Consider the following 15626-nt stretch of genomic DNA (forward strand, 5'->3'; position numbering starts at 1 on the left):
TTATTGATACACATCATCCACCATTTGTGTCACTGGCAATATAGATTAAGCTGAAGACCAAATACAGTACAAGTAGCAGAAAATATTTTCAGAATTTTGCTGCTTGAGGAACGTAAGATTTCATGAAAGACAGAGTTTTTCTTCTGGATGATACAAAAAAAACCTCTAGTCTTCTGTGATGAAATGTGAAAAATCTCACATAGCCAAACCTGATGTTCTTTACTCAGCTCTGCTTCCCGTACTGAAATCCAGTACTCTATTAAAAAAAAAATGTTTTATTCAGTCTAGACTTACCATTAATACTGTAGAATACTAAGTCACTGGTGAGTTCAACAAAGTCCAATATTACCTCCAGTAACCTATATCTCCCACCACAGAGAAGGAGGATATGGCCGAAATACCTTTCTGAATATTTGTTAACTGAAACTGCATAAACAGAAGTTCCAAAAGCTTTATGGGATGTCAGTATGTATTTATGTAAGCCGTTAGAGGTTTTGGTTCCGCTAATTGGCCAACACATTCAAAAACTCCCTCAGAAGAGAAATCTTTGAGTCTTCCTAAACATGGACTCATCTTTAATATTTGCTAGGAACTCTGTGCAAATGTATGTCAGACTATTCAGACTTTGCATTAAACTAGATTTTCATACTGTCTCTTTCCATCTATCTGCTTTCTCTGATGTATTCCTCCTCTCATACTACAGAATCTTTCATTATGTTCAAACAATAGATAATCTGTTTGCAAAATCTGAAAGAGTTAAGGCAATTTACCTACAGCACCCTAGGACATGTATCTTTCTGCATCTCTAATGTTTCCAGTTCTGTTTGTCCTGTACGGTCGGTCATTCCATATCCCCAGAGGACAAAGATACCAGAATCTTTTCAGTAATACCACAATAGCAAAAGTGTGCTAACCAGCTAGAGAAGGCATACAAAATCATTAAATTAGGTTTGATTCGTTATCATTTGCTAAAATTCCATTTTTTTAACACAATTGACATTACAGATGCTGTTATTCTGAGATAGAAAATAAGCTGATAGTACACAAAATCCCTTATAATAATGGCTTGCACTTATCTCTTCTAGGGCCACAGAACCATTAAAGTTTATTTAGCAGGTATTTGTTAAAGGGTCTCAGGAAAACCGCCTTAGATTAAGTTTCACTTACCCAGTCTATTTTATCCACATTCCAATATTTTTTTAAGTCACGGAACTGCATTAGCATCCCCTTCAAGCCCACGACAATAATGCTTGCTAGCACACACTGCAAAGAAATAAAAAACAAAAGCCATTTGCAGAATCGGTAGTGAAAACAAATGCTCTTTCTTCAATTTAGCAGCCAATATTATAATTAAATTATCAAAAAGCTGAGTTAAAAACACACTAAGTGTTTCAAAAATGGGATAAGCACAGGTATCCTTGTGACACAAACATAACAGTATCAAACCCAATTTTATTCCTGAAGACAATCTATAGGCCACCTATTTGTGAGAAAAATGACAGAAACTTCAGGACTTCCCAAGACTCTCCATACGTTGCCAGACCAGTGACATTCTGCCATAGTCTGGGGGACTCAGAAGCAAATCAGCACTCAACTTCTACACAGTGAAGAATTTTAATTCACTTTCTTCATCACCTGGAGAAGGCCTCTAGAGCAAAAAAACCATTAACTTTGAGGCAAACAAAATAATGTATTGTTCTCCAAATCAGAAAGGGGGAAGAGATGGATGAAGAAATCATCTGGAGCCAAAAAGGATGGAGTACAAAGCGATAGACTTGCAGTGCATAGGTGGGGAGGGCTGAAAAAGCATAGTAGAAAAGAAATAAAATATCAAGAAAGCAACATACGAAAAGGTTTTTTTTAAATATGGGGAAAAAAGCCTATAAGAAGCTAGTCAAAATTTACATATAATCCACATAAAAATGAAGGGAGGAAAGCAGTATAGTAAGAAAAAGGACATATTGTGCACCCCTCTTCAAGTGTCCTTACTTTGCATGGTTAAAATAAGCTATAAAAGGTTCTGTGTTTGAAAAGTGAGAACCTTCATGTGACACTATGTAAACAATAGCACAAAGTAAATTTAAAACACAGTTGTGTTAAAATTTCATGTACAAACATGGCAGAATTATGGATCATTTTGGAGCTGTATTTTGTGTCTTTGACATGCCTCTAGTTAAAATTAACTATTAATTTGTAATACCAAAGCTAGATACAGGTTATGTGAAAACATACCACGTTGCTTTACAGAGTCTTAAAGTAGAAGATGTATTCCATGACAGAGATATAAGAATACCTCATAATCTTTCTGTAATTAAGCTTAGATCACTATCTACAATCATTTGTGTCAAATTTATTTGAAAAGCAAAGTCATACATTGTATGCATAACTGGAGAATTGTGGGTTTTCATTAATTTCTACCACACTTTGTCAATTTACAAAACCACAGCAATCTGGGTGTATTTTTTTCATAAACTATGTGCCAAAAGTAAGTAGAGGAGAAATGCTTTCTTATATACTTATGTGATAGCTTATATATGTAACTATATATGTGTAAAATCTATACGTATTGTTGTCACCTCTGTATTTTATGGTTTTGAGAAATGCCGTGCCCTTACTATTCTTTCTCCCATTGAAATTAGAGCTGTTTTAGAGGTAGTACTGTCTTTCCCTGAAAGAAATTAAGTCATTAGAAAATGTTTGACATAAGCTTTAAAAAAGAAGATAAGTATCGTACCATAGGCAGCCAGTACAGCATAGGTCCAATTGCATAGATCACCACAAGAATTAATACACAAGAGATAAGGCAAGCCACCTAAAACAATAAACAAGAAAAGCAGATCATTCAGTCTAACAAAAAAAAATATATTAAAATGTGTGAAAAGGACTAATTATGAAATATTGTAGACAAAGTCAAGAATGAGATGTTGAAGATGTTAACTATTAATGTATCTATGGACTGCAGATGCGTGTTTTAATCTCTGGTGATTACCTTCAGCCAGCTACAGTTGAAAACATAGTAAGAGATCTCAATATCTGTGCCTGACCCCGCTGACAGCACACATAGACCACAGCATCACTTACGCACTTGGTTATTAAACGGAGCATGTGTGTGCAATATCTCATCCCAGAAGTTTCGCAGCACCCACTGTCATTCTGTAACATTTATAGCCATGCACCCTATGTTGCACTAAATAACAGATCTGTCACAGCACTGAGCAAAAATTACATATGGAGAACTGTGTTGTCATTTTTGCACAAGAGAAGATTTCTAACTTCTTTTACTGGGATCAACCCTAAAAGGAAACTATTGTGTTAAGTTAGAAACCACCAATGATTTCATGTTAATATCAGTGGACTTTACTTCAGAAAATGTAGGAACAATTTTTTTTTATATATATTAAAAATCATAATTAATGCAGGTGACATGAATCCAGACAAATATAAGGTCTAAGAATTATATGTTTCTTCACAGTATTATATGGTATTAATCTGACGGAAAACTACAGTAAAATTGCAGTCTCCTACTCCACTCTGACTGCTCACAAAGTAGAGTACTTCTGGTCTCATTAAGATACAGTCCAGATTCACAGAAGGCTTTTGACGATAAGTAGACAGATGCTCACTTTATTTTTATATTGATAATATGTTTCTTTACTAAAATAATTAGGTTTCATTTTAAGAGACAAGTTGTTAAAAACAAAACCAGACAAGTTGTTAGAACACTAGAAAATTAAAGCCATGGTGTACTTAAAAATACCATCAAGAAGGATAGACAGAGTGTTTACAGAAAAAGGGACACAAAATCTGCTGGTAAAGTCACAAGGAACTTTTCCCTCTTTCCGCCTTCCCAAAAAGCAAAAAAAAAAAAGTGTTGATTCTATTTGAAGGACACTTCTGTCCCATGATACAGTCCCTCACTTCTGTTTTCTCCCAGGAAAAGATATCGCTGAAGAATAAATGACATCACTGAATCCCAGGTATAGCCATTGGAGAAAAAAGGGCTGCTCTGAGCCCCTGAAAGGCTCTTTGCATTTCTTTCATGACGTATGCCAAAGTAAACTGACTTCTCTCTATGTAGTCAAAGCAACCCTCACTCTTCTTTTTGCCTATGATCTGACCAACATTTGTTAGTGATGTTCTTCTCATCTCTTCATTCTGCCTAGACAGCCCCAAAAGTAGAGGATTAAGAGGATGTGTTGCTTTCCAAAAAGAAGGCAGGAGAGAGAATTTTATGTTTATTAAAGTAGTCTCATAGTGCTAACGCATGGCCACACTCTAACTTTTGGATGCAGGTGCTGCTATACTGTGAAACCAATGGATAAACCCAAGCAGATACTTGTTATTTTTACCATGTACTTCCTACCTTGAAATCAAACTGTGGTGGTTTCTTTTTCCATTTCATATATTGAATAACCTTCTATCGGGGCCTTTGCCTACATGTAACAGAGCCAAAGTGCTCAGATACCCTATATGCCTTCAAGTTATAGGTCTTTGGGTATAGGTCTTCAGGTATAGGTCTTCAGGTTACCTTAAAGCTTCCTTGGAAAAGCCATGAGTTTGCAGTACAACTGCAAATTGTACAATCAATACGTGAACAGGTAACAGAGAGGATGTCTGTGAGGATGAGGGCACAAGGTGTGACATTGAATCCAACTCAAAGATATGAAATAGCTAATAGCAAAGTGGTAGCTAAACTATTTGCGTATAAATGCTTTAAAAGATATTATTGGATAAATTATTCATTATGATTAATCGAGTTCAGAGTACTGCGTAGGCTGATTAGCAAGTAATTAACATGTAGAGTTTTGAAATAAAGCCCTGTATCATTTCTTAGTATTGTATCTGCATGAGAAATAATTGCAGGACACGGTCAAGAAGAAACAGTACCTAGAGACCGTACTTAGCCTTGGCAGTTGTACCTTGTTACCCTTTTCCTTGCAATTAATGTCCTGTACACAGGCAAGAGCAACAGTTATAAAAAGACAACAGCAACAAACTCCAAAGGACATAACATTTATACGGCAGGATGCCACCGATCAACCTCTGAGTTTCAGAGGACGGAGGGAGAGGCAGTGCTTAGGGGGCTGCCCCAGGGCTGGCCCGGCTGCGGTGGCCCACGTGGTGCCATCACACACAAAGGTCACAGATGAGTGGTTTGCTACCTCTCTTGTTCACGAGCGCAATTCGGACAGGTAACCGCCTCACAGGGTCACAATTATCATTTTCATTAATTGCAGTTCCCTCTTTTCTGAGCTACTGGAGTAAGAACTTGTGGGTTTAGTTTCCAACAGTAGGAAAGAGCCAAAAAAATCCTCAAAAATCTGAGTGTCATCTCTGTGGGCTCAGTGTACACTGAGGGAGAGGACAAGTACACCGTGTCACAAGGCAGAAGTTGGGAGATTACTTGGGTTTTTTAACAAGGAGCTCTTAAGGTTACTTTCACTTCATTTTCGTGAAGGCGAACCTTTTTTAAGGTTCATTTCACTTCATAAAAGCACTAAATTAAATCTGACTTTTTTCTAAAACTTCAGTTTAGCCTGTACCATTAAATCCATTAACACCATTAGAGGGCACTTTTGTTACGGTGCTGACAAATTCACATAAAACTGAAAGGGCTCGTGTGTAGTTTCCTGCAGTCTGAAAACACAACTCCTAACCTCCTTACTGCCTTTAGACAGTTTAGGCACACAGACTTTAGAGTTTACGTTGAATTAAACAGGTAAAAATGAATAAGTGGAACCATTAGCTTTTCTAGCAAGGCAGTTGCTGATTAGATGCAATTCCATGCAGATTGTTAAAAATGACAGGGCAGAGTCATTTCCCAGGACAGAGGAAAAGGGAGAATAGGGAAATACAATAGATAAATCAGTACAAGTTCCAGTGAGCGGTATCATAGCCTTAATTCTCCTACGTACTTCACTCTAACCCATTACCTGTGTTTTGGCGCCCGTACTGTATAGAAGTGCCGTCCGTCCCATCGCTGCAGCACTTGGTATGCAAAAGAAAAATGAAGGAATCACGTTGCTGAGGCCATGAGCCAAAAACTCCTGCAAAGTTGTTAAATAGAATATGTTTTTTTCCTATTGTTCTGTCATTTCGATGCTTCTTGCCAACAAAGGAGTCCCCGATGTAAATATTAGCAATGACAAAGGATGGCCATATTTTTGAGGGGAAAAAATCACATATGTACATGATAAAAGATCTCCCAACATAATATATCTTCTCACAACTCAGAACTAATTTGAATGATAGAGCTGCCGAACCAGATTCATCAAAAGCAGGAGGCACATTTTGTTCACAGAATAAATGGTATTGCTAAGTTTTGAAGATGAAGTTCAGCCAAAATATTTACATCTTGATCCACATCTGTTTTTTAACAGGCCAGAGTCTCGAGTAGTGGGATCTGGACAGTGTCCAGGTTCTTTCTGGCTTACGACTGTACTGGAAAAAGGCAGCCACTGATTCTTTTTCTTTTAGAGCATGCTTTAGTGAAAGTGAAGTATGGTAGCAATACTATCTGCATGCTGTCTTTCATTACAAATGTATTTGGTGTTTATTCACAGTCAAAATGCAGACAAGTCTGAGCAAAGATTTATAGAAGAAAAAGTGGAGAAGCCACCTAGTATCTGCAGCCTAAGCTGAACAGGGTTTTCTGCGAAAGTGCCCCAACTTGGCTACCCAGAACCAGTTTCCTTCCCCAGACCATGAGGAGCTCATTCATCTGCTGAGGCCAATGTGTAAGAAAAGACCTCAGTACTACTAGAAGAGCTTAGGACACAAATGGTGTGTCCTAAGTATACAAAAAAAGTATACAACCAGGGCAACACCTGATCCTAAGTTTGCCTTCACAGCACACCACCTTAAGGCTCCCCAGACAGCCTCGCACACCCACGTGCCACCATGCACAGCCCTGTGCCTGGCCCCTGAATGCAATACAGCTACAACACCCCACTGCCATTGTAGTCTCTGTTCTCATGGAGGTTTTGTTCTTTTGCTCCATTATTTGATGCAGACATACACATCATTTCCAACACCTCAGTAATTAAGCTGTGTAAGCTACAAGTTTTCCAAAGGTGCAGAAGGACAGACAGATTGCTGTGCTCCATTTAGTGCCCTTGAGACAATGCAGCATATCACCCTGAAGCCTGGCCTGTATTAAGCTCAAAGCATTTTCCCTCTGCTCCGTAGAAAACATGGCTGTGAAGCATTAACAGAAATTCATGGCCCAATATATTCCTTCTGAAAAATATTTTAGAGACCGGACTAGACAAGAACATTCCCACCATATTTTCCAAGGACATAAGAGTCGTGAACTAACATAGCAAGACTGACCTGTCTAGATAGGGTGTTCAAATAGACCTCCAGCTGCAAAACCAACAGTTCTTCATTCCTCCTTATGTCATTTATCCCAAATCACTTGAGACAAAGGTGAGGGCAGCATTTTCATCACACAGCACTATTGCCAGTTATCTAAAACGGACCATTTCTTACCACAGTGCTTGAATTATTGTCTCCACAGATTTCCAGTTGGCTTGGAGTTACCCACCTGCCATGACCAGCAGTGGGGTAGTGCAGAAACTAACATCCCACTTTTATTTAAGCATGTCCACGGTGAAGTAGAACTCTGCACAGAAAGCTCCTATGGCTGCAAATTTGGCAGCACATTCTGAACCCGCCCTGCTTCTTTTATACAAATAAACCTTTATTTCAAATGAGACTTCTACTTTGCATAACTTCATTTTATAACATCAGATATGTCCTGGGGCTACAAGTACCTGGTTTATTTTTAGAACTGCTTTGTTTCTTTAGTCAGTGGCTGATTTAACATCTTAGCTGGTCTTTAAGAGCTCAGCTGCCAGAGGAGAAGCTGTCTCATCTTAGAGCACTAGAAAATGCATTAACACCCAAATGCTGCACCAAACGCAGCATTACGAGATTATCCTGAAGGATGTGTTCCCCCAAAAGGAGCAGCTCAACCAACTAGGGCATTCTGCAGAGCTGATTTGGACTAGATTTGGCGTTTACTGTAATCAGTGGAAGGCCTCAGGAAGCAATATGGAACTCACCCTTTCCTACTGGGCATTCATCTATAATACACTTCCAGCATGGTGAAGAAATTTCAAGACTTACTGACAGTAAGGAGAAAGAGCTTTACCTGGTTGTCATCCACAGTGTATTTAAACTTTTTAGCAGAGCCTTGGGCTAGAGCTAGTGATGCTACATAACCAACCAGTGCTACTCCAAAAGCTTCAGTGACTACTTCAGGCAGGACATTCATGGGTGGTGTTTTCGGTGATGGTAACCTATAAAAAATAAAGACAATCCTTTTTGCAAAGCCTGGTACATAGCCTTCATATACCTCCAATTCATGAAAATACAAGAGAAACTATCTTTGCATGCACAGCTAATTTTTTTAATACTTGTGAAGTGATATTTTTCAATATTTTAGATTAATAAGATCTCGGTCTGTGGGGAACTGTGGGGGAGAATTTGTACAGGAAGATGAAACAGTTTCAGATAGAGCCTTCCATTTGCAAACTTCTATTTGAGAAATTATGAAGGCATCTTTATAAATTAGCTCCCCCACTGACAGACAAAATCACCAACCATTCCCTAATTTTGTAATATGCAATAAAAGAAACTCTACTGTATATTTTTTTCATTTTTATAGTTGGCTTTCCTGTAAAGTTTAATTTAAACCTTTTAAACAATTTAGTATTCCTGTAGGTTATGGACAGTGTGGACATTTATTCCATCTAATGGAGACCTTCTAATGGGGACTGCAATGAAATGTACCAGTTAAGAACTGAATCACTCCAGATTGTCTCTGTACTCCATGAAAAGACGTCAGTCTCTCCAGAGCACAAATCACACCGCCTCAGAGCCAAACTGCGTTCTGAAGGTTTCTAACACTCTCCACTGACAAGGTAGGTAGATATTTCAGGTAAGTGCCTAAAAATACATAGGAATGATCCAGGCTTCTGCTTGTGTTTTTCAACACTACAGAATCTTCTCATGTGAGGTTAGACAGAAAATAAGCTCCTGATTAAAGCTGCACCAATACAATTTAGCTGTTCATAACACATATCGAAAGGAGATACTTAACCCTGTTTTAACCTCAGATACATAGCATGTAATAGCATGCCCTATATACTTAAAAACAGTTTTATTTCTCAGTGGCTTCCCTTATTTTATTTCTATCAGTGCAAGCCGCCACACATGCACTCATGCTGTCTTGGACTACTTAGAGTCTACTTTGTGAGATTCAGGGAAACCCTACAATTTCCAAAAGGGAGATTACACACAGCTGTGCTATTCCTTACCAACCCTTAGAGTTTGAACATTCTTTCTGACATCTAATCTAATTTCTCTTTCCAGCTAATTATACTGAATATTTTTTTTCCTTCTCTTCAAGGTCATGGAGAAAAATGTATCACTATCTGTGGTCTGAATGCTCTTTTCTAGGTTAAGCATGTCTAAATCCTTTACATTTCCTCAGAAACTACGTTTTCTAAAATTACTATATAAGTGAGTGGAGAAGAACGAAGTGTAGTAATCTACAAGCCTTATCTCATTGCAAATACTTTCTGCTGTAATAACCCAAGGCAATCCTCAAAAAGCAGGTTGCAATAATCTTGTAGAAAGCGCTCTGCCCTCCTGTCATACATCCATCAGCCATCATCAGATACTTAGTACCTACTTTTTACTCCATAAAGTATTAAAAAAGCTATGAAAATGTACAAGAAAGTCTGCATTTTTATGATGATATCTGTACAGGTATACCTTGTTAACATGGGGCTGAATTATAAGAAAGTATTTGAGGAGGCTGGAACTGGACATAATAGATTTTTGCCATTTCTTATTTGAGAAAACTACTTTAACCTCTTCAGAGACTGTTCTCAGAAGTAAACATATTTAAAACCCACAAGCTAATAAAAAACACATTACCCTTCAGGAATATGTCCCACAACTTCTAGCCCGTAGACGTATTCCATATCAGCATAGTAGCAAGCAACAGATGTAGCAATTATCTATTGATTCAACACAGAAAAAGATGTTATGTTTCTATTGCTTTTAACTTCTCACATGGTCCCTATTATTGCCATACCTAAGCACATGACAGTGTTCGTGCATTTATCCTCAGATCAATCCAGTAAGACAGGGAAGTATTATTACGAAAATTTTTGCAAATATAGAAGAGAGTCAAAAGAAACTAAGATCTGGACACAACAATGAATTTAGAAAGGATGGCTGAAGAAGGACTATGGTAGAGTTTGTACGTTCTATGTTAATGAAAGGGATCTGTACAAGTCTCTGTAAAGCCTCAGGAACCTTGCCAGTCAGCGTCCAAACTGCCTCTATGCAGCACGCACCCCAGACCACTGCCATTCACATAAGCAGCTTAAAATAATCCATAATTTAGGTGCTCCTGAGTGGTCCGATTCAGCTGATGTTCTCCGAGCCCAGCTAATCCAGACTGGCAGCGTCAACTTTGGCACAAAACACAGCAGAAGATGTGGCTACCTCTTATTTTTATGTTCCAACAGATATAAATCTTGTTGAGGGGGTGGAAAGTTTGGCCCTGAGGAGGTTCAAACTCACTTCCCATACTTTTTATGAGATGAAGACACAAAGCCCAATAGAACAGGCACAGGTTCCAGTCCCTTATCCTCAGTTTGCTGGTACATTTTATCCAGTATTGTTTAAAAGGTAACACAGAAACAGATCTTAGAGCAAGGACCGGAACGACACTACCTCCTTTTCCAGCATTTTGCCCAAGAAAAATTATTCTTTTATAAATAACTTTTTCCAGCAAAAGAAGAGTAATTGTGATGATCCACTCTGAAAAGCACCTGCCCTTAATTTTTTTTCTTTTCTTTTAGAGGTCTAGAGAAAACCAGAAACTTTCTGTCCTGGTGCTGATTATTTGACTACAGCTTAATCCTTAAAGCAGGGATTTACAATGCAATAGCTAATTTCAATTTAGCCTATGCCATGTGAAAGGAAAACTGTAAGTAAAATTACAGAAAGCAATAGCATAGCTATTTAACTTTGTTGCAGACAAATAACAAGCAACATCTAAGCCACAACTACCCAGCACAAGACTTGCCTGGAGTTACAATGTGCCAGTTACTTTCCATTTTTTATTTCAAACTTCTTACACTTTAACATTCTAGGCTTCATGTTCTTGTGATTATGTAAAAAGTAGTAAACACATGAAAAATATTATACAAATTGGGAACGTATGTCTCTTCTTTCTTAATTATTTAGCCAAACTCTTTCCTGTTCTTACATTTAACATACAGCCATGAAAATTAGCTATCCATTTAATAAGTGGCAGGTGTGGCTGTGGGTAACTATAGACAACACAGTAAACTTCAGCAGATTAGTTGAACCACTGAAAGCTTTGTAAGCAAAAAGTCTGATGTTTGATTTTGTACTTACCAAAAGTAGATCGATGGGAAGAACAACTTTAATGTTTCTCTGAAATTTCTCATTCAGTTCTTTAACAAGAACAAGCACCACAATGCTCAGCAAGGAGAGAAGTAAAGCCTCCAACTGAACTGATCTGATATTCTCAAATACGTAGGCATAAATCTACAGTGAATGGCAAATAAAAATCACAGATCAAAACATTTATCATTTTGGGTCACATGCTATGGCATATTCTACACCACTTCAGATATCTTGAATAATCTGTGAGAGCTGAATCAATACTGCAGGAGCCGAGTCATCTGAGAAACTGGCCTACACTTAAGATTTTGCAAGGAAGAAAATCACCAATTTACTATAACTATGGAATTTTGAAAACTCAAAAAATACAGCTAGTATCTGTATATATGAATTTACAAATTTCTATTGGTAGGAGCAAGCAAGAAAATTCCAGTCCCATTAAATTTACTGAGATAAATGAGTGTTGCACAAAAACGTTGAGAGAAGCTTCCGTGCACAAAGATTTATTTTCAGTGTCCATAGCTAATAACATCCATCAACTCTAATAGTAAAAGTTACTTCTGAGGAAAAATTTTAAAAGTCAGAAAGGAGGGGGAAAGAGAAGGAGAGAGAGGAAGAACGAAAAGCGAAAGAAAAATGCAGTAGTGGCTGGAGGGGAAGAGAGGCAACAGGAATCTTCCTAGATGAGCATCCTCTTCAGGACATCCTCTCCAGTGCATGAGGGGGGCCATCCAAATATTTTTCCAGAGTAACTGTATAGCTTCAGCAGGGCGTGCTGAGTCTCCCGGTTGGTTGCTCTTGCCCTTTACACAAACAGTGCTCCATGGAGCCTGCTTTGATCAGGTTCAAATGCTGCACACACTAATTCGCTGTCAAACTTGTGTACATATGTTATATGCTATTTAAATAACTAATGTTATCAACTAAGTCCTGTTTCTTTCCTTAGCATAAATCGGTAAGTTGAAAGCTGCAGAGCAAGAGATAAAAAGAGGGCAGGGGAAGAAGGGGTGATTCACACATCAGTGGCAAGTGCTTTCCAGGGGAAACTCTCCACGGCAAGGTGCAGAAATTGCAGGTGCAAGGGTGAGAGGGGTGGGGCACGCTGGACCACGAGGTTCAAAGTCCTGCCGTAGCGGGCTCTGGGATGTTGGGGAATGGCTACTTCGCTGCACGTGAGAGACTGCAGTGTTAAAAGAGAAAGAAGAGACTGGAGGAGAGCTATGGAGCTGCAAATGGGAGGCCTTCAGCTTTTCTAAGGTTAAGGTGTGGTGCAACATGCTGTAAAACATGGTTAGAAAAATATAGTTGGGTCTATGATGAAGGAAGGAAATATGGTGCTGAATATAAGGAACATGTGAAGTAGAAACATGGAATAGGAATAGAATGATCAATGGTGATGAGTAACAGGGATCTCTGATGATGAATACAATGTTGTAAGTAATAGACTCAGAAGAATGCAGTTGCCTTCACACCAGCACAGATGATGTAGTGAACTGCAATTTCAGTTCTGCTCTGAGTTTGAGGGTCCAGAAAATGAGGCATAAATCAGTATGATAACAGATTAACAGAAAATAATGAAAAAATTTACAAGTTTACTGGAATGGCTAGAAGGGGTGAAGAAAGTTAGAGGGAACTTCTGTCCTGATAAACAAAGAAATAATCAGATCCCTATCACAAGTTATTTTCAGGCCTCATGAATAACAGGCAATAGTCTATTGCCTGGAGGAACAGAGAGGCATGAAAATGGATATAATACACATGCTTACTAAAGCTGCAGGGGAAAAAAAACAAGGTAGGCTCAGTCTCTTGAATACTGCATTTATATTCTGGGAATTATTGTGTAGCCTGAAATGTAAACCATAGAGAGAACAGAAGTTAAAATCTAGGATGAAGATTTAGACTACATCACAAGTAACTTCTTTTTAAACCACAACATTAAGGATAATAAAATGAAGCAACTGAGGCTTGAAATAATAATGTAAAAAAAGGTGTTTTCTCTAGCAACCACTAAGAAGACCACTAAAATAAATGAAAAGTGACACTTGTAGTTTTATAAAAATAAAGATTAATAATTTTCTGCCCCAGAGAACCTATTCTCAAATATATGTATAATGCTAACAAGGTTTGACAGTTTGGAGCTTAAATACATATATTTGTATTGGACAGGAAAAAGTACTAGAAAAATTATCTTAGGAAAGATCCCTGTTCTAGCAGAAAGGTGGTCAATATGATGGTAACATTTTTTTCTACTGTTCTGATTCTGTCACGCCTTGAAGACATGATGCTCATTTTGAAGAATAAGTAAATTAAAATAACTTTCTGATTTTTCCTCTCTCATACTTTCTACGAATATTTTCATAATCTATAAGGGGAAAAAAAAATGGTTACAGAAAAAGAGACACAATGTAATTATCCTCATAAAGAGGAAAATTTAGTCCAGTCCTTTGAAATTTAGCCCTTGGATTTTTGATTAAGGATGCACAGTATAACCCAGCACAAACGTTTCTCAGAACCCAGGAAAACATTTTAAAATCAACTTCTTAAATAATATGATCTATATATGTCATAAATCTGAAGAATGGTAATCAAACCACAGTTTTTAGCCACATATTGCCCCACTGTAATCAGATAATATGTGGATTGTGTCTTGAGCGGCTTGGGACTAGTCTCTGTACCCACAATTTTCCAAGAATGCATTTTCAAGAGAGCACAGGACTTGGCTCAGTGCCCAAGCAGAAGGTGTGATTAATTAGGACAAAAGGAGGCAATCTGGAAAACTATATTGCAAACTGTGCCTACAAACTCACCGAAGGCTGAGCTAGATCTAAGGTGAAGTAGTAAGAAAAGGGAAGAATTGGATTGATTCCTAATTGTCAAAGTCAAAGAGTTGTGGGCTTGTTTTGAAATGAACAGTGTCTATTGAAGTGTCAGCATTAGCTATCTGTGTTTATGGTGTTTAATTTAATTTTCCTAGACAAAGTAAGACACAAGATTGGGTGAATAAATATAATTTTAATGAAGGATTACAAAGAAATATGCATAAGCTTTTAGAATTTCTGTCTGCCTTTACAAATTGACTAAAAAAGAAACTTCCATTTAATTTTTAAAATATATAGCCAAATCTTGTAGACTTCTGTCACAGCTTTTTCAGACTTTGCAACAAACTTTATATGAACTACCTAGTGTATTCTTTGGTGTTTCTTTTCAAATCATACCCTTCAGTATGTAGTCTACATCAGCCAATAAATGAAAAAGAATGGGACTACCAATGCTTCGTAGCTTGTGCGAGTTCAGTAGCACCAACAGCCCTGTCCCCAAAGTGTCTGTGGTACACTGAAACAATTCTGGCAGTAATACATAAATATTAGATCAATTACTACCTCAGCCTAAAGAGCTTCCACTGACTTGTCTGTTCCCGGGTAACCATTCTCTGAAAACCTAAACACACCCGTTTCATTATATGACCAGCAAAGCCAGGAGATCATTTCACAAACCACTCACAGGCTCTTCAGAAAGAAAGAGTGTGTGGCTCATAACATGAATGTGATTAACATATACTATAGACATCTCTCTATACGATACAGTTCACACGTTATACTGTCTAGTCAGTTACTGTACTCGTCCGAGGTGAAAGTGTAAATCCTAAATGTAAGCACCTAAAGCTCAAGCTTGCAATACCACTGGCATTTGATTCAAAAGAAATATTTACAAATGTTTTCATCACAAACATCATTACGAATGCAGTATTTTACATATTTTGATAATGCACTTTCTGAAATAATTTAGAAATTATGTAGCAGAATTTAGTATGAAGCAATTTTTTGTGTCATTGTATAATTAAAAAAATTTAAAAGTACAGCAATAATATATTGAGCTGTTTGCCTCTTGTGTTTTATTTTTATTTCTAGTTTTGTGTAAAGATTTTCAATGGAAATGATCTGGCAATGTTATGAGGAATCAGTGAACTTTTTGGCAATAGATGCAAATTTGCACGTAAGTGAAAAAGCAATATTCTAACTTTGCATACATATATATACAGACACTGAATGTCCCTATTCTCTTGGGAAATTAATGGCTTTGAGTTCCACTATATTTTCACATACTTTCATAGGGTAATAATAAACATTGTAATGGTTTATACTCTAGAAAGAATGTGTATTCTGGCGTATTAA

At 37.5% G+C, this 15626-nt stretch overlaps 1 protein-coding gene across 1 annotated transcript in view; it reads right to left on the reverse strand.

The window, feature by feature from the left end:
* SLC26A7 (solute carrier family 26 member 7) overlaps positions 1–15626 on the reverse strand; it is a 70034-nt gene that overhangs the window by 22778 nt on the left and 31630 nt on the right. The window contains exons 5-10 of the mRNA XM_050892306.1: positions 11446–11598; positions 9949–10031; positions 8156–8303; positions 5934–6047; positions 2735–2812; positions 1168–1263 (exon numbers count right to left, since the gene is read on the reverse strand). Coding sequence (XP_050748263.1) covers positions 1168–1263; positions 2735–2812; positions 5934–6047; positions 8156–8303; positions 9949–10031; positions 11446–11598 — 672 coding nt within the window. The remainder of the gene's footprint in view (positions 1–1167; positions 1264–2734; positions 2813–5933; positions 6048–8155; positions 8304–9948; positions 10032–11445; positions 11599–15626) is intronic.

Source organism: Gymnogyps californianus, chromosome 2 (genome assembly GCF_018139145.2).
Source record: "Gymnogyps californianus isolate 813 chromosome 2, ASM1813914v2, whole genome shotgun sequence".
Lineage (NCBI taxonomy): Eukaryota > Metazoa > Chordata > Aves > Accipitriformes > Cathartidae > Gymnogyps > Gymnogyps californianus.